Source organism: Yarrowia lipolytica, chromosome 1E (genome assembly GCF_001761485.1).
Source record: "Yarrowia lipolytica chromosome 1E, complete sequence".
NCBI lineage: Eukaryota > Fungi > Ascomycota > Dipodascomycetes > Dipodascales > Yarrowia > Yarrowia lipolytica.
The window spans coordinates 1,735,786-1,758,291 of record NC_090774.1 but is presented as its reverse complement, the minus strand read 5'-3'; the positions used below and the strand labels follow the sequence as shown (position 1 = coordinate 1,758,291).

General features: G+C 49.6%; 8 protein-coding genes and 3 non-coding genes across 11 annotated transcripts; 7 read left to right on the top strand and 4 right to left on the bottom strand.

Moving 5' to 3' along the window:
- Positions 1 to 915: 915 nt before the first annotated feature.
- On the top strand, positions 916 to 2,886 carry YALI1_E17574g (uncharacterized protein; the record flags this gene model as incomplete). Its single annotated transcript, XM_503947.3, has 1 exon — positions 916 to 2,886. One exon carries the CDS (start codon positions 916 to 918, stop codon positions 2,884 to 2,886), a length of 1,971 nt encoding a protein of 656 aa, XP_503947.1.
- Positions 2,887 to 3,144: 258 nt separating this feature from the next.
- On the bottom strand, positions 3,145 to 5,592 carry YALI1_E17527g (uncharacterized protein; the record flags this gene model as incomplete). Its single annotated transcript, XM_503946.3, has 1 exon — positions 3,145 to 5,592. One exon carries the CDS (start codon positions 5,590 to 5,592, stop codon positions 3,145 to 3,147), a length of 2,448 nt encoding a protein of 815 aa, XP_503946.3.
- A 269-nt stretch (positions 5,593 to 5,861) lies between these two features.
- On the top strand, positions 5,862 to 5,947 carry YALI1_E17524r. Its single transcript has one exon. It is a non-coding gene; the product is annotated as a tRNA-Trp (tRNA).
- YALI1_E17523r lies at positions 5,948 to 6,035 on the top strand. Its single transcript, XR_011031481.1, has one exon. It is a non-coding gene; the product is annotated as a YALI1_E17523p (non-coding RNA).
- Positions 6,036 to 6,102: 67 nt separating this feature from the next.
- Positions 6,103 to 7,500, bottom strand: YALI1_E17508g (uncharacterized protein; the record flags this gene model as incomplete). The annotated part of the gene is made up of 1 exon (XM_503945.3): positions 6,103 to 7,500. One exon carries the CDS (start codon positions 7,498 to 7,500, stop codon positions 6,103 to 6,105), a length of 1,398 nt encoding a protein of 465 aa, XP_503945.2.
- Positions 7,501 to 9,106: 1,606 nt separating this feature from the next.
- Positions 9,107 to 9,822, bottom strand: YALI1_E17484g (uncharacterized protein; the record flags this gene model as incomplete). The annotated part of the gene is made up of 2 exons (XM_503944.4): positions 9,107 to 9,560; positions 9,818 to 9,822. 2 exons carry the CDS (start codon positions 9,820 to 9,822, stop codon positions 9,107 to 9,109), a joined length of 459 nt encoding a protein of 152 aa, XP_503944.2.
- Positions 9,823 to 11,678: 1,856 nt separating this feature from the next.
- On the top strand, positions 11,679 to 12,458 carry YALI1_E17466g (40S ribosomal protein uS5; the record flags this gene model as incomplete). Its single annotated transcript, XM_503943.3, has 1 exon — positions 11,679 to 12,458. The coding sequence occupies one exon, from the start codon at positions 11,679 to 11,681 to the stop codon at positions 12,456 to 12,458; it is 780 nt and encodes a 259-aa protein (XP_503943.1).
- A 2,710-nt stretch (positions 12,459 to 15,168) lies between these two features.
- Positions 15,169 to 16,497, top strand: YALI1_E17431g (uncharacterized protein; the record flags this gene model as incomplete). Its single annotated transcript, XM_503942.3, has 1 exon — positions 15,169 to 16,497. The coding sequence occupies one exon, from the start codon at positions 15,169 to 15,171 to the stop codon at positions 16,495 to 16,497; it is 1,329 nt and encodes a 442-aa protein (XP_503942.1).
- Positions 16,498 to 16,710: 213 nt separating this feature from the next.
- On the bottom strand, positions 16,711 to 16,784 carry YALI1_E17415r. Its single transcript has one exon. It is a non-coding gene; the product is annotated as a tRNA-Met (tRNA).
- A 2,564-nt stretch (positions 16,785 to 19,348) lies between these two features.
- On the top strand, positions 19,349 to 19,957 carry YALI1_E17389g (uncharacterized protein; the record flags this gene model as incomplete). The annotated part of the gene is made up of 1 exon (XM_503939.3): positions 19,349 to 19,957. One exon carries the CDS (start codon positions 19,349 to 19,351, stop codon positions 19,955 to 19,957), a length of 609 nt encoding a protein of 202 aa, XP_503939.1.
- Positions 19,958 to 20,519: 562 nt separating this feature from the next.
- YALI1_E17377g (uncharacterized protein) lies at positions 20,520 to 22,139 on the top strand (the record flags this gene model as incomplete). The annotated part of the gene is made up of 1 exon (XM_503938.3): positions 20,520 to 22,139. The coding sequence occupies one exon, from the start codon at positions 20,520 to 20,522 to the stop codon at positions 22,137 to 22,139; it is 1,620 nt and encodes a 539-aa protein (XP_503938.1).
- Positions 22,140 to 22,506: the final 367 nt, after the last annotated feature.

Sequence of the window (22,506 nt, the reverse complement as noted above, 5' to 3'; positions counted from 1 at the left end):
TTTGTGGGAAAATACAAAAATAAAATAAAATAGAATATAATATAATATAATATAATATAAATAAAATAGAATACAAATTAAATAGGAATACAAGTAAAAGTGCATCAACTCGATTTACAATATAACTTGATCAGACGCGGGAAAACATAAATGTGGTAAATTCCCCCAATAGCTATATATCTGGCACTCTACCCACCATATATCCAAGTTATTTGATTTTCCAGTACATTTTCGTATATGGGTACAAACCTCAAACTCTACATTGCATTGTTCAAATGCTCTGGAACCCTGACTAACTCAATTGGACAGGCCCGGAATATCGCCGAATATGAACCCATAGGGGATACCGGGCGAGAAAAAACGAGCCCTGTGGAATGGCATTGTCCAACAAGTAGTTCAAAGTCTGTCTATGTCTGCGTCCAGTCGGTCCCTTTTGGTGTTTATTGACACACTAGAACCTTCAATGATCTGAGGCAGGAACTAATTCTGGCTCTAGGAAGGGCCTGTCGGAGGGGGTCATGTAAGTACGAGTACGGGTGATGGATGAGACATGGTGAGTCACAAAGAGTGACGTCTTTTCTTTGTTATAGATGTGTGATGGGATTCAAGCTCTCGGGAAACACAATTCCGGTGTAGTCACGCCTGCTCTACGACTTGTACGAGGGACTCGTTATCATCTATCTCTCATTGACAGCAAATGCATACTGCGCTGGGGTCACTTTCACGCACCCTTTTCTTGTTACTCCCAAACCCCGTTGTTTTTTTTTACAAGAGTGCAAAGTTTGGAAAATTTAACTCCAGTCCACTCTTACGACTACTGCCATTGTGACTTCACTAAATCTGCTACGTAGGAAGCTGATTCCTACCCCCCATTTTATACGTCAATTCTCAGTCAGTTCGAATTTTTCCGCTAGAATGTCCACCCGACCCGCCGACCAGGAGCTCAACCGAGAGACTCTTGATGCCGTCCTCAAGCGACGGTTCTTCTACGCCCCAGCCTTTGAGATCTACGACGGTGTTTCCGGTCTTTACGACTACGGCCCGCCTGGATGTGCTCTCCAGACCCGAATCATCGACACGTGGCGAGATCACTTTGTGCTCGAGGACGACATGCTCGAGGTCGACACCACCATGCTGACTCCCCACGAGGTTCTGAAGACCTCTGGCCACGTGGACAAGTTTGCCGACTGGATGTGCCGAGATCTGGCCTCCGGCGAGATTTTCCGAGCCGACCATCTGGTCGAGGAGGTGCTCGAGGCCCGACTCAAGGGAGACAAGGAGGCCCGAGGCATCAAGGAGGACGTTGTTGAGGACGAGTCCGCCAAGAAGCGAAAGAAGAAGGTCAAGGAGATTGTGGCCATCAAGCTCGATGACAATGTTAAGGAGGAGTACGAGACCATTCTTGCCAAGATTGACGGTTTCTCCGGCCCCGAGCTTGGTGAGATCATGGACAAGTATAAGATCGTCAACCCCGTCACCGGCGGTCCCCTTGAGAAGCCCATGGAGTTCAACCTCATGTTCGAGACTGCCATCGGCCCCTCCGGTAAGCTCAAGGGCTTCCTGCGACCCGAGACCGCCCAGGGCCAGTTCCTCAACTTCAACAAGCTGCTGGACTGCAACAACACCAAGATGCCCTTCGCCTCTGCCTCCATTGGTAAGTCTTTCCGAAACGAGATTTCCCCCCGATCCGGTCTGCTGCGAGTCCGAGAGTTCACCATGGCCGAGATTGAGCACTTTGTCGACCCTCTGGACAAGGACCACCACCGATTCGACGAGGTCAAGGACGTCAAGCTGCGATTCCTCGCCAAGGATGTCCAGTCCGCTGGTAAGACCGACATCCAGGAGATGACCATCGGCCAGGCCGTTGAGACCGGTCTCGTTGACAACAAGACCCTCGGATACTTCCTTGCTCGAATCTACCTGTTCCTGATCAAGATTGGTGTCAACCCCGACCGACTCCGATTCCGACAGCACATGTCCAACGAGATGGCCCACTACGCCACCGACTGCTGGGATGCCGAGCTGCACACCTCCTACGGCTGGATCGAGTGTGTTGGCTGTGCTGACCGATCTGCCTACGATCTGTCTGTGCACGAGGCCCGAACCAAGGTCAAGCTGCAGGTTCAGCAGAAGCTCGACGCTCCTCTCGTCGAGGACAAGTTTGTCTGCGAATACGACAAGAAGAAGTTTGGTCCTCTGCTCAAGAAGGCCGCCAAGCCCGTCGAGGAGTGGTTCGAGTCCCGAACCCAGTGCGAGCTTGAGGATCTTGCCAAGGCTCTTGAGGCCGGCAAGATCGTCCTGCCCGAGATTGAGGGTGTCGAGGTTGCCGGCACCGAGCTTGACAAGTCTCACATCAAGATTGAGAAAAAGACCATCACCACCCACGTTCGAGACTACACTCCCAACGTCATCGAGCCTTCTTTCGGTATCGGACGAATCCTTTACTCTCTGATCGAGCACTGCTTCTGGACTCGACCCGAGGACGCCTCCGGAGCCAAGGGTGTGCTTTCTTTCCCTCCTCGAATTGCCCCCACTAAGGTTCTTGTTGTTCCTCTCTCTTCCCAGAAGGAGCTGGCCCCCTTCACTCAGGAGGTCTCCAAGAAGCTGCGACAGGCCCGAATCTCCGCCAAGGTCGACGACTCTTCTGCCTCTATCGGTAAGCGATACGCCCGAAACGACGAAATGGGAACTCCCTTCGGTATTACCGTCGACTTCGACACTGTCAAGGACAACTCTGTCACCCTCCGAGAGCGAGACTCCACTCGACAGGTTCGAGGCTCCATCGACGCCGTCATTGCTGCCATCAACGTCATGACCGCCGACGATGTTGCCTGGGAGGAGGCCACCAAGGACCTCACTCCTTTCGATTCCACCGACAAGGAGTAAATCCAGTAAACGTTCAATAAAAATATGTACAGAGTAATGAGTTCAATATTGGAATTAAACAGCACCAAGTAGTCACCCTCAGACCACTTGAGGTGAGATGTATGGGTGAGAGAATAGACCAAGGCAGCCAAATCAGAACATGTCACACTTTGGATCTGTGGCGGTTTCTCTATGGACAGCCGGTTTACATATACTGAAGTAAGGCACGTTCTACTTTGTAGTAAGGGCATCTAGTCAAACATGTATTATCGTTATTTCTTATTTCTCAATGAGACCAACACCCCACTTTTGGTTGTTGAGTCTTTTGGCGACCACGGGGCCCATGTATCGCACGGCAATACCCAGGGCCAGCACAGTGTACACGAGGTTCTTCTTGCTGAAATTGGGCTTCATGAGATCGAAGGCGGTGGAAGGGAAGATTCGGGTGAAGAAAATGTCTCCGTTGGTGGATAGAACAGCCACCAGAGAAGTCGACTCCAAAGTAGCTCCGCTGGTGACAATGATGTCGCCCTTTAGAGAATAGGAGTGTGAAATGAGCATCTGGGGGAAGATGGCAAGGAAGGGATCGTAAGTTCCCAGACCTTCCTCCATCTCAGCAGCAGTAGCAGCTCGTCCAACGGGTCGTCTAGGGTTGATGGCCTGTCGAGGGATTGAGGCAACTCGTCCGTCAGCAAGAGCGACAATGACATCTCGGGATGTGATACCAAAGGTGGTCTTGGAGACAGATAGAGCAGTAACTTCAGACTCGATGCCAAAGGCCTGGCAGATGGTCTCGGGAACAAACATGTCAAAGGCAGACATCTCGTCAGTGGACTTTCGCTCATTGGGGGTAGTGGACTCGTAGAAGTCGCAGGTGACGAGCTTGGCACCGGGAAGGGCACCACCAGAAACATAAGAGTAGGTGATCCAGTACTCGCCGAAAACAATGTCGCTGAAGGACTTGACGTCGTTGTGAATAGACTGGTACAGGGTGTTACCTGTAACAGAGTCGAGCACAGTGATAAGCAGAGTTCCGGCAGTTTCATCAACGGAAGCAGCAGCAATTACGTTGGGGTACAGGTACTTGTATAGCACGGTTCGGTCTCCGAGGATAGTGCCAATAGACACAGACTCGTCGTCCAGATTCTTGGACACGGTCTTGGCGATGGAACCAGCTGCAGGACTCCAGGTCCAGGTGGGCTGGCCGCTCCTGTATCCCTGAATAATGTTTCCGGTGGTCTTGACGGTGTACTCCGAGTCAGACTCGGGAGCACTGAACTCCACTCCGTGAGCATCGTAAGCAATGTCTCCATTGGGTGTGGTAGCAACAACTCCGTTAGCGACAGAGGTGAGTTTGGTGACACCTGGAATATCCACCTCCCAGGCGTTGGTGTTGGTGGTGGTATCAATGGCAGTGAGACCAGAGGGAGTAGCCACAATCAGCAGCTTCTCGAAGAAGTGGTCGTTGTCAGTAGACACCTCCAGAACGTCAAGGGTTAGAGAAGAGAACCACTTGATAAGATGAGGCAGCTGGGCAACGTGGGACTGGATTCGGTTGATAAAGGCGGTCACGGGGTCGGTGTTGATGTTAAAAGCGTCATCGGCCTTGACCTCATCCTTGTCAATGAAAGCAGCAGTGATGATAGACGAGAGGACAGGAGAAGACCACAGAGACTTACCCTCGGGAGTGAGGACGTTGAGAGACGTAGGAGAGGCAACAAGGAAGTTGTCAGACCCAGTGTATGTCAGAGAAAAGGGAATCTGGGCCACAGAAGCCTTCTTGTTGAGAGAGTAGTCGAACGTCTCAATTGCAGCAGAGTCCTGAACCACAAGCTGTTCCTGGAGTGAAATGACAGCGTCTTTTCCATGGGGAATGTCACCGATGAGAACAGGCGCAAACTCGGAAAGATCAATCTTATACAGCTTGTCATCTCCTAGCACAAAGATATCAGCACCAGAGACATGAACCTGGCCCTCCTGGCCGATAACGCTGGTGGTAACAGTCTTCTTCGACTCCAGATCGATCAGGGTCAGGTGCACCTTTTCGCTGATGATACACGAAACCAAAAACTTGGAGGCGAAGGGCTGGAACTTGATCAGTCGCTGGCACAGACCCATGGTGATGGACTTGTCGGAGTTCTTAGAAATGATCCGGACCTTGGTGCTGGACCGTCCGTCCTCAAGAGCAACAACCGAAGTGTTGATCTCCTGTTGCTCTCCCTCCCCGGTGCTGATATCGACCACCGCCAGGTCTCTGATGGGATCAGCAGTAGCGGACCATTGTTCCTCGGGCACTCCTCGGTTGAGCTTGAACAGCCTAATTGATCCCAGAGCGTTGTCAGCTTGTGCCACATAGGTGTCGTCCTCTGTGGTCACAATAACACCCTCCTTGAGCACGTCCTTCTCATGGCTCTCCCATGACAGACCTCCGTCTTTCAAATTGAACCCGTACGACACACTTTGTTCCTGCACAATCGCGTGGTCATTCTTGAGTGTGATTGAGCTATTGTCGGAAAATCGCCGGCTCCATTTGATCCCCTTGGGGGCGTCTGAAGAAAGGTCGAGGGCAGAGAGAGCGTCTGCCGATGCCAAATATGCAACATTGTCGAGCACTTTGATGCTTTCGGGGGCGCTTAATCGTACCCAGTCGTTGACACCAACCTCGTCGATAAAAACGGCGACAACCGTCGATGCCACACAGGCCAGTACACTCAGTTGCAACTTCATGGTAGTGATGGTTCTGAGTGTCGTCACCTTCAACGTGCATGTTCGCTAAATCCAAACTTATTTTGATGCCCGGGCCAACACACCGTTATTATAGGATTTTCCAGAGAACAATGAGGTTTAAAGACACGGAAATATCATCTAAAAGTACAATACTTTGATATAGATTTTCAATCTCCTGGAAAAGTCGACTATTCATATTTCCCAAAGCGGAATAACCTAATCCATCATGTGTGATGTTAACTGTATTTATGGATTAAAAACGCAGTGTTGATGTGGTGGCTCAATGGTAGAGCTTTCGACTCCAGCAATTCTTGTTGTAATCGAAGGGTTGCAGGTTCAATTCCTGTCCATGTCAAATTCCTATGGGATTGACAATGGCTTAAACTGGAACAAATAAGGGGTTTGACTCCCCTAGCTTCTGAAGCTAGTCAACACTTTTTTTGGAGATTTTCCTAACAATGTTCGATTACTACAATGCTTGTACTTCAGCCTCAATCTCAGTCATATTATTTATGTAGCTCTCTGTTCAAACAGCAGAGTATTGTCTCCCTCGGGCAAAGTCGTGTAAGAGTCCTTCATGGTGGGGAACTGTTGTTGAGGACTGGACTTCTTGATCTCGTACTTTTTGACGAGCTGGGCAGTAGCTAACTTCAACTCGCCCATGGCCACATTCATTCCAATGCACATCCGGATACCAGCTCCAAAAGGCATGAAGTAGGCGAGAGGAGGATCCTCGGACCACCGTTCAATTCGGAATTCCTCTGGGTCTCCCCAGGCCTTGTCTCGATGAAGAGTGTATGGCTGGGCTGAAATGATAGTTCCCTTGGGAAGAGCCACGTTCTGGAAAATGACTCCAGCAGGGCACACTCGTGGCTCGGCCCCTGGAATAGCAGCGTGGAGTCTGAGGGTTTCGTTGATAAGACCGTTGAGATAAGGAAGTGAGTCGACTGACTCAAGAGTTACATTGATGGGTTCAAGTTCAGCGTACAGCTTATCCTGAACGGATTTATCATGAGCCAGTCTGTGGAAGAGGAAGGCCAGAGTTACAGCTGTAGTCTCGTGTCCAGCAGCGATATGGTCCTGAACTTCGCTCATGGCAATCTTGTGGGACACGCCCTTTGACTTGAGCATGTCTAGAAGCGTGTCAGGATCTCCAGTCTGTTGAAAGGTCCAGTCGTTGCATCTCTGGCTAGCTTCGGAAATAGAGGTCTTTTCGCCCAACACAGTCTGTCTCTCGCTCAGGGCAGCAGCAAGATCCCACCATTTGGGCTGCAGAGTGGTCCAGAAGGTCATGGAGGTTTGCATTTCATGGTAGAAGACGAGTTTCTGGTTCCTACCAGCCAGCATTTCCGAATCAGAGATTGTCAGACGGGTAACTACATCGAAGGCAAGGTATCTGAAGAGAGTGTGAACGTCCTGCTTGTTGTTGGCCGCCACAACGGTCTCCATTTCGTCCACCTTCTCCTGAATGATTCCGGTGCCGTTGATAGTCTCTTTTCTATAGAAGCCTGTCATGAGTTTTCGCAGCTTGATGTGGGGCTCTTTTGTAAGAATACAAAAGAGATTAGGGGCTCCATAGTTTCCAAACTGCGCGTAGAATCGAGACTTATCAAAATTGCCGAGATAGACCTTTGAGACATCCTTGGGGTCGCAAATGGATACTTCGTCGGGACCCAGACGCACAATGGGTCCGTATTTCTCGTGCAAGGCCTGCACGTATCTGTTTCGGCTGTCTCTCCAGAAAATGACGAGAATCGGCATCTTACTGTAAAGAGTGTACCAGGGTCCAGGGCATTTTTTCAGCGGGTTGAGTTGGGCCACCACAACGAGATAAACGAGGTAAGCAGTTGCCAGGGAGACCAGAAGCGCCCCCGACGGCTCTGCTCTCACGAGATCGGTCAGTGTCATGGTTAGTGGATAAGGCGGAGTTTATTGCCAATGACAGGTTTGGTGACAAGATAAAGATGGTGCTTATCATGCGGGGGTGGAGAGTGCGGTGACTCAATTGAGTCATTTGTGGAACGATAAGGTGTGTGTCAAGACGATTGAAAATGAGAGTAGTGGGCCGTTTACACATGAAGTTGGGGTTTTGTTCGGTTTTGTTCGTCCTATTTGAGATCTCTGTTGCTTCATTAACAGTCAAATGTGATTTTTTTCACCTCTTTCCGCATTTTTGATTGGATAGAGGAGATGCTCGTATTGTTGCTGCACTCGGTGGGTAAGAACAAGAGAAGGTGGGGGTTATAGACACCCTGAGAGGCAGTTGTAGGGGGGGGGAACAAGAATTACCAATGAATTGTAGCAACCGTTTGTGTTGGTTTATATCCCACCTCCATCTGTTACATCTGTCGGCCAAAAATACCCGATTGAGTGTGTCTATCAGCATATCTCTCATTGGCTACAATAAACTCCGTGGAGAAGTGAAACACCAACCACAACGATCCGTGGAGATATAACACGGGAACGATACCATTTGTTGAAGCCAAGTGTCAGACTCGTTGGTGTTCCGGTCCGGCTTCCATGCAAAGAATCCAAAGTCTGCACTATTAGATATTAGCCAAAAGCGTGTCTGGCGGGGAGATTTCAACTAAGGTCGTGTACCCAGGAACATGACTATTGGTACGTATGTACAGTTGAAGTACAGTACTCGAGCATCAGTACATACACAGTATCATACCATATGACTATGGCACCACTGGCACCACTGTGCTGGTTCATATGGGCCATTGCGGTGGTAAACCCTTGGACGATCAGCAAAGGTCTTAACGGGGGCACCTTCGTCAAGATATTGTACGGTGGTAACTACTTGTAGTTAATTCTGGCTACTGGTACTGGTATAGCGTACTTGTACATTACGTAACTCTCTATCCCAGTCCCTCAACCATCGCATTATAACTCAGTAACCTAGACCCGGCTATGCGAGCTACCTGCATCTAGCAAAAAGCAGCGTACATTCACGTATTGCACACCAAGGGATGCCACCGTCCTCTTCTTCCACTAAGAAGAGTGTGGCCTTATTCAGACACAGAAAGGACATAGTCTCGCAGCGTCTCGTAGCGCTCAAGAGCGCCGTCCAATAAAGGGATGGTCTAAAACTGCAGGGTGTCTAATCTATAATGGCTACTGCACGCTAATGTAAAGTTGATATCGACGGGGTGTGGGTGGACTAGTTGGAGAGAGAGAGACTCATGTTGGAGGTACTTGTGTTTCTGTTAATATGCAAATGTAGAAAAGACTTTCCTCAGGTCGTCCGCTTACGACAACATAAAAACTTGAGCTCGTAGATATAGACATAGTATATATATATATATCCTAACACCCAACTCAGTAGAACCCCAACCCCGATAACGCATGTGAACCTAAAACGCCAGGTGACCATCCGGAGCTGGTCTAAATAGCCAACGGTGGCGACACTAGTCAGAATAACTACAAGCACAAGCAGGCACTCAAAAGCTGCGAGTAGTTGGTCGCGGTAGGGTGGGCAAATACACATTCTAATCAATTAATTATTGGCTTACTCAAACTTCTTGTAAGATCGAGCAGAAATGAGGTACTGGAAAGCACCGAAGGCAGCAAGGCCTCCGACGTAGATGCCGGCCAGCTTACCGTCAAGCTCACCTCGGGTGTGCTTCTGGTAAGCGGAGTAACCGACACCAATGGCAGCGACGATGCCGACAACAACGTTGGCAGCAACGACGGGGTTCTGGAGCTCGTTGGAGATCTTGGCGTAGAGCTCGGAAGACTTCTCGGACAGAGCCTTGCCGTCCTTCTTGAGCTCCTCGGCAAGCTCCTCCTTCTTAGCAATAACATCCTTCTCGACCTTTCGGAACTCCTTCTCGACCTTCTCGGCCTTCTTCTCGATCTCCTCCTGCTGGCCAGGGGTCAGAACGGGGCACTGCTTCTCCTCCTTGGTCTGAGGGGGGGCCTTGTGGGCGGCGTCGGCGTAGCTCTCGTTCTTGTTAGTGTGGCTGGGTTAGTAACGGTGTGTGGCGGGAGGCGTCGTGTGCAAATTGCCTGGTCAACATGTCTTGATTGCCTCGGCCACTGTGCGATGGACAGTCTCTGAGTCGTCTCGTACAACTCGCCGTCTGGGTACTTGTAGCCGGTGACTGCCATTGCGGTCTTGTATGATGAACCATTGAGGTCATGTGGCATGGTACTGCTCGTCACAGTATCCGTGTGGTCCTTACTATTGGGCGTCCAATAGCTCCGGGTTGTTACTCACGACATGATGGTTTTTTGTGTGGTTGGAAGGAAGTGTGAGGTGATAATATAACTGGTAGCAACTTGACGACGCCTGACTCCAAACCTAGACTAACCACTTGCCGATCAAGCGAACCTTAAGCAGAAGGTCGGCAGGAACTATTGGAGGGTGTGTGCAGTATTAGAGACATGTGGAACTATGTGGGAAGGAGCCCTTGTGTTTTGTGTCCTTTCGAATGTCTTATATATACCGTGTGTGGTCCTCCAGAGCACTCTTCTTCTCCCAGCCCCGCCACCAACTGCCCTCCTCGCTAAAACATGTGATATGTTTGCTGCTGCAGTGGCGTGTCGAAACACACAGGTCTCATGCACCCGGCCCAGGACGGAACAAAACGGGGCTGTAGTCTGTGTTTGCTGTTGCGGCGGCTGGCTGAGATGCACAAGAAAAACACCTGCGATGATCCTGATCATCTATTGTCTTTGCTGAGTGGAGGTGGCACTAGTTGAACATGTGCGATGCTGTATCATTCGACGGAGTACGAGTTCATGGATTGCTACTGTTAATGGGTACTGTAACTTGGCCAGTACCACCGCAAAGCCTGCTCCATTGTTTTATTTTTCTTCTCATGTGCAAAAAAAAACAAAAAAAAAAAAAAAAAACATAAATTTAATTTTTACAGGTACTGTAATTACGATACATGCTGCATTGTATTAATGAAACAGGCGATGAGGTCCGCAATATACGAGAGTCAAGCACAAGCGGCTCCGACAAGAGGAATCTTGATAGGAATCAGTGCGAAAAATGGGAGAGGAGAACCGAACAGTTTTTGAGACGATACAATGTACTTTTACTGAGGGCTTGCGTCAATATAACCCTTTCAGACATAAACTGTTGTCGCGGACATGTGATATCACAGCATCACTCGTAATCTGGGCTTGGTGAACACTTGTCGGCTACTTGTAGTTCGGTTCACAGTCGTTGTCGATTCCTGAGAAACATGAAAATGAATAATCGCACTTGTGTCAAGTGATGATCTACTTTTAATGTGGTTGGAATTGGAGGCTGGTGATGAATGTTCCTTTTTACAAGTATGTAAATACTTACTATGGTCAGTTCCGAGCTCTCGTATTCAAGATTCCAACGGAAACCAACCACTAAAGCTGGCGCGCAAAGCAGTTTAGACGAGAATCCTGGAACTACCAAACAGCGGTGAAACTGTAGCTGGATTGTAGACCGTTAGTGGTACTACACGCACCGCCTGTGCCGTCTTTACAATGGGACTGGCTAAAAACGTTATACGATCTGGAGAGGCGGGACCAGCTCCAACAGCTCAGTAGAATCAGCCAACAGTATCTGCAAGTGGCTGCGCATAAACGTTTCAAACAGGAAGCAATCGGACTGCTCTGTATGTTCAGCTATGACAGTCTTTTGATCGACTTTTTTCCGTTTTGAATCAGATTAATCACCACTTCCCACCGCTTACCACAGACGTGAAAAGGCTGAACAAATAATAAAAAGCCATACAAGTGTCAGAATCTCAAGTGTAAACCCTTTCCAACACCTTCTCGGTCTTAATTTTTGTTTAATTTGATTTTATTGGTATTAATGAATTGTCGTTACTAACGGTACCGGGAATTTATTCCTTGAATCGGGCGAAAACGATTTCTAAATAGATCGGTGAGTGCATTAATCTGAATTTCCCCAATTATCCCGTTCCCCATCCATCTCATCACCCCAAATAAGCTTCCATTGTTTAGCCTTCTTCTCTGTCACATGATTTTTCCCGTTTGGGAAAACAGTCACAGACTCTTTCCTCCCAACTGCAGGTAGTGAAAAAAGCGAGCCACGAATTTCATCTTCACAACCGACAAATATATCAAAAATGTCTACTGAAGCAGCTGCTCCCCGAGGTGGATTTGGCCGTGGTCGAGGTGACCGTGGCGGACGAGGCCGTGGCCGAGGTGGCCGAGGCCGAGGCCGAAAGGACGAGGAGAAGGGATGGGTTCCCGTCACCAAGCTTGGTCGACTTGTCAAGGCCGGTCACATCAAGTCCATGGAGGAGATCTACCTGCACGCTCTCCCCATCAAGGAGTACCAGATTGTTGACCAGCTCCTGCCCGTTCTCGAGGATGAGGTCATGAAGATCAAGCCCGTCCAGAAGCAGACCCGAGCCGGTCAGCGAACCCGATTCAAGGCTGTCGTTGTCATTGGTGACTCCAACGGTCACGTCGGTCTCGGTATCAAGACCGCCAAGGAGGTTGCCACCGCCATCCGAGCCGCCATCATCATTGCCAAGCTCGCCATCATCCCCGTCCGACGAGGATACTGGGGTTCTTCTCTTGGTGAGCCTCACACCGTCCCCACCAAGACCTCCGGAAAGTGTGGATCCGTCAACGTTCGACTCATCCCCGCCCCCCGAGGTTCTTCCATTGTTGCCTCCCCTGCTGTCAAGAAGCTTCTGCAGCTCGGTGGTATCAAGGATGTCTACACCTCTTCTGCCGGTTCCACCCGAACCCTGGAGAACACCCTCAAGGCTACCTTCATTGCTATTGCCAACACCTACGGCTTCCTGACCCCCAACCTGTGGACCGAGACTGCCCTCACCCCCTCTCCCCTCGAGACCCACTCTTCTTTCCTCTCTTCCCAGAAGCGACGATTCTAAGTGTAGTTTAGAGTAAAAATTGCGTATCCTATCGAGTGAACTTTGCATAGTAAAGTGAACGGACGTGTAGACCGAAGCGAGCGTGTATCTGAACTGTAGAACCACGGGTGATATTGTATTGTAGACTGAGATTCACCATGGTGAGTGTTGGATTCTGATTCATAAGCGAGAAGCCATTCATATGTCTTACCGAGTGCATTGTACAAGGTACATACTCTAGCACGGGCTGTGGTTCGTAACTGTGAAGCCGTGATTGGTTTGAAAGAGACGAGCACAGATAAGGATGTTGTCATAGTTCGACCAGCCTTCTGTGGTGGTGAATCTGACGCAATTGGGCTGGAAGTCGGGACTCGAAGGTGCTCTTGTGTGAGAGTCCTAAAGAGCTGCTATTGGTGACATTGAGATTCGGCTCGGAGAAGAAGCTCATTCGCGAACCTCGTGCAGAGAGTCATATGAGAGACCTTGATTTCCCCGAGTGAGTGAGTGGTCACTACTAGGTCAAAGGGACTCTTGATAGGACTTGATGATGACTTGATAACTTGAAATGTGGAGACTTCAATCGCCGAACTCCTAGAACTCCACGGAATCTTCCCGTCTGTTCTGCTCACAAAAGTCCCAGCAGAATGAGCGTATAGCTTTGCCAGTTCCTAGTATAGTATGTACTGTGGGACTGTAGTTAAGCTTGAGACAATAGAGAGAGCGGAAGTGCCGGTCCCTTTACTATAAGTGGATAGTAACATTGGGAGTCCGTCCAAGCCCTGTGTCGCTGCGGGAGACCTTGTATCTACCATACTGGTGACAGTTGTACCCCCTACGGGTGAGATACGTCTGGTAGCCCTGAAATGAAGTACAGATGGATCTCAGTAGCCGTAGACCCATATTTTGCCGACACTATCCGAGAGCGTTGTACAACTCTTCACCAAGAGCTCCAATATGACTACTGGTGTAGTACAAGTACTTGGGTCTATCGATTCTTCACCTCAAACTGCGTCACTCCACCATCCATGTCTGAGGTATCAGCATCTGGTCTGAACAGACTGAGAACTTGTCTCATCCAAAACGGTCGCCCAATACCCCTGGTAGTTGCTTCACTTCCCTGTCATCCACAAGAGTCAACAAGACATGTCCGACTGTCGCACGTTGTACTTCCTTGACCACAAGGATCGATCTTGCCAGGCAGCTCTCTGGCCAGCATCGCATGTACCAGTACTCGTACTCGTACAATAATTCGGGGGAAATACCTCACCGAGGCACAGTACTTTTCAAGCTCCGGTGTCGGTCTTCCTTCTTGTGCAGCGCACTTCGTATCATACTGATGTGCGCTAGTCCATCACTCACAGGACTGACATGCTTAGACTGCCAGTACAGGTACCGCACCAAGAGATGTACGATACGGATACGGTACCCCCTGGTCCCTTGTCAGTGACACCATAATATCAACGGCTCAACAGGTTGGAGCTGACCAACCTCGGATCTCTGCATCGGATGTCCCGTGCACTAACCTAAACATAAGCTGCGTGTTAATCTGGGTGTGAGTTTGGCCGACTGGAATGGCCGACACGTGCCATTGGGTCACATGAACATGACCCTGAAATGGCTGTTCATGGTATCTGGTGCCATGTCTTCCAACTGCGCGATACCCCGCTCCAGAGACCCCCCCTGTTGGTTCCCCCCGAGCTGGTACTCTTAGAGTTTGGTGAGCCCGGTTGGATGCAGTGGAGCTGTGAGGGCCCTTATTTTTATTTCGGCCTGTGATTTCGGATCTGACGTGTAGGTGACGTCATGTGGGGGGGGTTAGTGTTGGTGGTAGACGTCGGAGTGCGTGAAGAGCTGGAAGTGGGCTCGTCAGGCCTTTAAATGCCCACTTGTGCTGTTTTTGTGTCCAATCGGATTGTGTTCACGGCCGATTTTCTCCCTTATTATATTTAAACTCACCACCATACACAGAGCTCCCAATTAGCTTCTTCAACACTGTTGACGCAACTCACTACTTGGATGTGGGACGTCTGACACCCAAAGGTCACATCACACAGAAGCAATGAGGGCCACGTGCTTGCGAGAAAAAAAAGGGTGACGTTGCAGCAACAATGGGCGGGCACGGGGGCGGGGTTTTCCCAAGTCGATTTTCTCGGTTCTTGTCGCTATTCTAGAGGCCGTTATTGTCGTGCCCCCAAACATGCCAACCAATCGTTTTTTTCACGTTGCAGACTGCATCTCCGAGCATGACGTTGGGTGTGTTGGTGGATGCAGCTCCGCGCGACAGACACGAGTTAATAGAGCGGCAGGCTGGATGTGAGTGAGCCTGGTGGCGAAAGACGTGAGTGTTGTGGCCGTGGATGGAGGGTTCTTGATCACGTGGCAGAGATCCCGCCGTCGCTTGGGCTCAATGGCCGACGCCTCACCTCTCGGTGCCTTGCATTCTCCAGCTCAACAAGAACCTTGACAGCTGCTGTAGTAACTCGTAGAGACCCCACACTGGCTGGTCAAGGCTTCTTGGGAGTATTGGGAGGTAAAAAAAAAAATTAAAAAAAAAGACAAAAGTTTCAGGTCAAGCAAAAAGTGTAAAAACACAGTGGACATCATTTTCCAACCACGTTTCTCCAACAACCACTCTTCAGGTTCCTCCCCCCACCACCCCACAAAAAACACTCCCCTTCGCCGCAGCCCCAAACTGCATACCCCGTGGATCCCCGACACGACTTGATGAGCCATGTCTGAAAAAATTGACGCCCACACGTCCGGAGCAGACTCGGCCTCTGTCTCCAGAGTCACCTCGCGAGCAAACTCCAAAGTGTCGTCGCTCAACACGTCCAGAGACTCGTCACGAGAGGCCGAGTATCTGAAAAAGGCTGCCAAGGACTCGTCGCCCGAGTCCAAGAAGCAGGCATTCATTGTGCGAACCATCTGGTCGCTCGTCATGATTGTCTTCTTCTTCGCGGTGCTGGCGGCAGGCCACATCTGGGTCATTGCCCTGGTCGGCCTCGTCCAGATCCTGACCTTCAAGGAGGTGATAAATCTGGCTTCAGAGCCCGCCAGCGAGAAAAAGCTGCCCTGGGTTCGATCCCTTAACTGGTACTTCCTCGCCACCACAATCTACTTTCTGGAGGGCGAGAATATCATCCGATTCATCAAGCAGAACAACTCGGACCTGGAAAACACCCTCAACACCCTCTTCCTACACCACCGGTTCCTCTCCTACTGCCTGTACATTCTCGGCTTTGTCTTCTTTGTCGCCTCCCTGGAGAAGAACCACTATCGGTTCCAGTTCACCCAGTTCTGCCTCACCCACATGACCCTGCTGTTTGGTGTCGTCCAGGCTCACTTCATCGTCAACAACATCTTCCAGGGTCTCTTCTGGTTCTTTGTCCCCGCCGGCCTTGTCATTTCTAATGACATTTTTGCCTACCTTTGTGGCATCACTTTCGGCAAGCACCAGCTCATTGCCATCTCGCCCAAGAAGACAGTCGAGGGCTTCCTCGGAGCCTGGATCTGCACCATCATCTGGGGAGTCATTTTCTCCGTCTTCCTCTACAGATTCGACTACTTCATCTGCCCCGTTGAGGACATGGGAACCAACCTCTTCTCCAACCTGACGTGTGTTCCTAACCCCGTCTTCATGCCTAAGGAGTACCCCATCCCCACCGAGTTCCTGCGACAGCTCACCCACAAAACCACCTTCTCAGCCGCGCCCATCCACTTCCATGTTGGCATTCTGGCCTCTTTTGCCTCCCTGGTGGCCCCCTTTGGAGGCTTCTTCGCCTCCGGTCTCAAGCGAGCCTTCCAGGTCAAGGACTTTGGAGACACCATTCCCGGCCACGGAGGAATCACAGACCGAATGGACTGCCAGTTCCTCATGGGCTTCTTCTCGTACCTGTACTACGAGACCTTTGTGTCCAACCATGTGTCTAAGGTTGAGACGCTGCTCAACACTCTCATGTTCACCTTCACCCGACAACAACAGGAGGAGTTTGTGCGGCAGTTTTTCGAGTGGGCCAAGAACGAGGGTCTCCTTACTGGCTTCTGCGCCGTTCTTGAATAAGAAGGCACTCATACAATACACAGTATGATTCAACATCGTATTTATAGGATAGATTCAACTTTTCCAGCATGCCTTGTCTCATTAAGACTGGTTAACGCAAGTGGTACATAATAAAATGATTCCAATTAATTGAATGGTTACTAGTAGGTGCTAACTGTGGTAAGAGGATATGATGAAACATATATATATTCGCTTCTTGAAAAAATTGAGACAAAAAATAGCCCGGTTTCGATCCGGGGGACATCAGGGTTATGAGCCCTGCGCGCTTTCCGCTGCGCCACATCGCTTTAAGGTTGTAAGATTTTACATCTCTTGAAACTAGACATCCATAGATTTATGTCACGTGATGGATTTCCTCGAAGGGCTCTTAAAAGCGTTCAGAGGGCTTTTGGAGACACATGAAAAGATATATGATATGAAACTCAACCTGAACAATGTGGAGAACTGCTCCCTTTCTCGAGAAGATCATTTCTAGCTTCAATTCGTGAGTCTCGTTCTCAACACTATTATCAGATCATGATTGGAGAGCGATGAAGTCTTTAGGCACTGATCTTGAAGTTGAATTTCAGAACATACTGAAATAACAGATGAATCAATTGTATCAATCTACTATATTTCTTGCCAATCGCTTCGTGTCGCTTTTTTGTTTGTTTGCAGCCTATAAATGGCGGTTTCATCCTTTGGTCATCTACAAGGTGGTCTTTACAATGCAAGGGAACGCAAAAAGTTCAGGGTGGGTATTTTAGCGATATGGCCAAGTCAAGTTGTCATCAGAGATCATATTTTGTCGTCACTTACTTGTTTGAAGTCTCTGTGTCGGAACTCTGGCAGACCCCGAAACCTATGTGGGGGGGGGGTTAGAAGCAATTGGAGAAGAAACGTTCAGTAACTTCAAAACTAGTTTTCCTCTGTCAAATTTTGGATCAGATCAAGTGTCCTATCAGTCTCACCCTTGTGTTTGCACGGTCTGCCAAGTTCTCTCAGATGATCTACGTTCAACTAATGAGACAGAAAGAGCACGCAGGCTTGAAAGCAGGCTTGAACGTATTTGGTTGAGTCATTGTACGGCAACTGGAAGGGGCTGAGTTGATCTATCTGTCTTCTTCTTCCTCTTCTTCTTCAAATGACATCAGCACTGGAGATTCTCTCCTAGCTCATGGACTGAGACTACTATGTTCTATGGAGTTGTGCTCTCAATCCAACCATCTTTCACAACATCAAACTCAAGTCCACTGAGAACATCTCGCTCGACTTGTCTCTATCTCAACACCCAGGGCTATCTGAGCTGGATCGTGGAGGACTGGCTGTTGTATTTCGACACAACCACCCGAGGGCTGTATGCTTGTCGACGCTCGGACACCTCTGGACACAAGCACTATCCTCTGCTGCGTCGAACTACACGCGAAAGTCCACTAATGGCTTTTCTATTGCCAGCGTTCTGCTAGATACAGGAGGAGGGTTTCTGTCAATGGGACAGCTGGTTTTCGACGGTATCTTCGACCACGACAGGTCAGGGTATCTACAAGAATGTGCCCAAGTTTTTGCTTTCCTGGGTCACCATCTTCTTCGACGTGGTTCTCATGCTCCCGCACGACTGGTTCCCAGGAGCTACAGTACCCACATCCAAGATGGTCAAGATGTGAGTGAAGAGCCTGTGTATAAGGCAAGGGGAGCACTGGCGTATTTTGAATAGATTGAGTAGCATGAAGAGCATAGACGGGTTGGCCCAGTTTCTCTCGTTAGCCTTCTGTTGCAAGTGAACAGCGCACGATCTTCCATGTTCCGGTGCACAAGTAGACACCCTAGACACGCCGAAAATATCTCCGTCTCAATCAATGGGCCTTGGTTTATCATTGTTACACCATATCAATGAGCAAAGAAGGACACAACTCCGGGCGTGACCATTTGTCTTGGTCACAACTGCTCCATGTCGACGAATTAACTCAATTTTCCTCGTCGGGAGCTGATCTGGTCACAAAAAGCTCCAATTGTCGACGCGAATTACTCAGATTTCTCCGTCGGAGCTGATCTGACACCCTCCCCACACACAAACAAACTCGCGTTAGCCCTCTTCTCTGCAGTAGCGATGGTGACAGTAGGTTTAGCGGGGCTGTGTACAGGGCTGTTGAGATGGGGTATCTGCTAGTACAATCGTACAGTATGTACAGTAGGTGCATTGTGATTTGTAAGCGTGGCACGGCGCAGTATGATTACCATCTGTTAGCTTGGTTTCCGATCGCCTCTGTCGTTGAATTGATCTCGGAAAGCAGACATGTTCCGACCTGTTTGTGGGTTGGAGGTGCAACCCACGTGCAAGGAGTAAAACCGGTTGGCAGGGCACAACCCATGCCTTTCAGAAGCATGTCCTAAAAATTCAAACAGTAAAAAAGCAAAGTGCATCATACCGATACAGCAGAGAGTACAGTATGTACAGTACAGCAGTGATTACAGACTACAGATGCTGTTAGTTAGGGTTGGTAACTGAAGCAATCAACAGTGTCGCCTCTCCCTCATATTTTTCCCCCACTTGATTGAACTACTACAAGTAGTAGTACAACGCCAGATACAAGTACAGTACACACCCCACTTTCACTACTCATGTATGAGCAAACAATAGCAGAGGTTTATGGTGCAAATTCTATCGCTGGATCGTGTCTTTGGTGGCTTCTCTTTCTTTGTCCTACTGTAGGATGCACAATACACGCACAGTCAAGATTGACTACAGCCGTGACGACCACCGATTTGCGTTGACTCAAAACGGAAGGCTGTGAAGACAGATATATATATAGAGGTATAACCTCCCCCGACTTTGATCCCCGTCGTCTCTCGCTTCTCCAACTACTCAAAAACAATGGCTCCCAAGGTCGCTGTCGTCTACTACTCCGTCTACGGACACATTCGAACCCTCGCCCACGAGATCCAGCAAGGTATCAAGTCGGCTGGAGGCTCGTCCACCCTCTACCAAGTCCAGGAGACCCTTCCCCAGAAAGTTCTCGACATCATTAAAGCTCCCCCCAAGGCCGATGACCCCGTCATCACCCCCGAGAAGATCACCGAGTACGATGGTATCCTTATGGGTATCCCCACTCGATTCGGTAACCAGCCTGCCCAGTGGAGATCGTTCTGGGACCAGACTGGAGGTCTCTTTGCCAGCGGAGGACTGGCCGGCAAGTACGCCGGTGTCTTTGTGTCCACCGGTACCCCCGGAGGAGGCCAGGAGACCACCGCCATCAACGCTCTCTCCACCATTGCCCACCACGGCATGATCTACGTGCCCCTCGGATACAAGGAGGCCGCCCCTCTGCTCACTTCCTTCGACGAGATCCACGGAGGCTCGCCTTGGGGCGCTGGTACTTTTGCTGGAGGAGACGGATCTCGAAAGCCCACCGAGCTCGAGAAGAACGTGGCCCGAATCCAGGGTAAGCAGTTCTGGGAGACTGTCGCCAAGGCTTTCAAGTAGACGTTGACATTGGCGTTGATTGCGATGATGGAATTTTGTATAGGTACACCAATGATGATAGATTTGAGTTGATGACATGGAGATGTGTAGATAGGGGGCAAGTATGGGGCAAGTATGGATGCCAAAGGTATAAATAAGGCATCAATTGATATATGGAATATCAATTGAGCTGGAAGAGTGATATATATATCTTCGTTACAGCCCATTCAGTTCACCATTGAAGCTGATAGAGGGTGTACCGCGCGTTATCTTATGTCTTCAGCCTTGTCTTCCAACCTCACTCAAATGCAGCTGATTTTTCCAATAGACGTGGCTGATTCTTGTACATATAATCTCGTCACTAGGGAATTTCAATTTTTCCAACTTTCAGCCGTATGTCGTTCGTATTGACGCTATAATTTGCATCCCCCTTGATTCACATTTACTTATCTAGCCTTAACTAACTCTAAGGCACTTTACTTAGGTTGTCGCATTCATCACAAACGCAGCTAAATCGTCGTATGCATGGTGAGGGTAAACTCGTACTGTCATCACCCCAACGTCGATTTTGAAAACCACAGCGATGGGACATAGAGACAGACACAAACTGACTCTAGCGTCGTCCAAGCGCCGGCTTCGCCACGTCCATCGCCTTTCCTTCGCCAATGTGGTTTGTGTGCGCGGCAAAAACGACCTCAAAAGCATCTCTTCGGCGCTCGCCACGCCCCTGGACACCCCTCCGACCCGGCCAGCGTCGCCCTTCATCACTAACCACGACTCTCAATTCCGCGTTTCTCAAAAAGGCTTTTTGCCGTTTGTGACTGCCAAAAAGGCCACGTCGACCAATGTTTCCATCACAACCAAGGGCGAGTCAGAGCCCGAAAACGGAGTTCATGACGAGACTACGGAGCCTAAAACGAACGGCAAAGAACTCATGCCGGCCCCAACTATCACCAGCGTCACGGAGTGTCCCGCGCCAACTCCCGAAGTCGAGATTTCTCGGGGACCCAGCACAGACTCACTGAACGACGAACTCATGGAATACCACCCACCCACCGCATTCTTCTCAATCCACGACCCAGAACATAAAGACGAGCCCATCTACGTATCGTCCTTGTTTGTGCACGAGTCGAACTTTGGCGCGGACCTGGACTTTGACAAAAACTACAGAGATTTAAAGGAGATCGTGGTGGTTCTGTGGCTCGAGGACAGCGACGACGCAGAGCTGTTCCGGCCCTCGGTATATCGAGTCGATTTGTCGTCTTTACGATACATTGGCCAGGATGAATCAACAGCCCGTCGGCAGAGCCAACTAGTCCTGTCCCTTGACGACGGTTGTTTCACTCCAGGAACTCCCTCGGCCTTTCTACACCAGGTGTCTTCTTCGTCTGGGTTACGCACACCCGCAGAGCCCTTGAATGCCACGTCATTTGACCAGATGCTCAAGGTGCTCAATATGGAACATCTTGTGAAGGACGCCGAACACACCCGACAGACAATCTCGAAGGAGGTAGAAACTCTGACGCGGAATCGGGAGCTGATGACCATGGCTGAACGTAGTCAGAACTACACCACTGCTGAAATAGCCCGGATAAAGGAAGCCCAGGCAGAATTGGCCACCACGAAGTTCAAGTTGGACCAAAAAAGGGCAAAGCTCGTGCAGGACATAGAAACGAGGCGTGCGTACTTGAGGAGCGGGGAAATGCTGCAAGATAAGGCTAGGGAGGCGCTACAGGATGTACCTACGGATCTGCACAAGCAAGTTCAGGACGAAAAGCGAGCTCTTTTCGATATCAGGAAACAGGCTCTTCAACAACTTTGTGAAATCTTTCCTATCACTCATAGGAATGGCTCGTACGCAATTGCCGGCCTATCACTAACCTCCCCCGACGAACACGAGCAGACATTTGCATATTCTCTTACTTGCGAGCTTCTGATGCTCCTTTCTGGGTTGTTTGAGATTCCGCTGAAGTATCCCATCACACGTGTGGGCGCTCATCATGCCATCTTTGACCCGGTGAGCGTGATCACCGGATCGCGTGCGTTCCCTCTGTTCCCCTCGTCGTTACAGTATCGTTTCGAGTATGCCGTGTTGCTGCTCAACAAGGACATCCAGATGATTTTGGAGCTGCTTAAAATACCCATTGCAGATGGACGGGAGACTTTGGGTATGTTGGCCATTCTTTTGGCCGTCAACATGTAGTGTATTGTAGGTATTATTTATTTCGTTATGATTATGACATTTGGACCCAGTTGGCGCAGTTAGCGGTATAGCCGGCAGCGGGTGTGCGTGTAAGCTGCAGTGTGATGCATGGTCGGGTCCGAGGTGGGGTGGGTAGGGTGAGATTACTGTACAAAGATGAGTAGAGAATCGGTGTGTGTGCAATTGGCATTGTAGATGGTAGGTGTGTGTGGTTTTTTGTATGTGTGTGGCTGAATCCGTGATACAGGCACTGTATTTCCGGGTTGCAAGGGAATGTGAAACATCTCCTGTAAGAGAGCTAAGTCAGGTGTATATACATAGATATATCTCGCGCAATTGGATGGGTATGTATTACCTAAGCGCATAA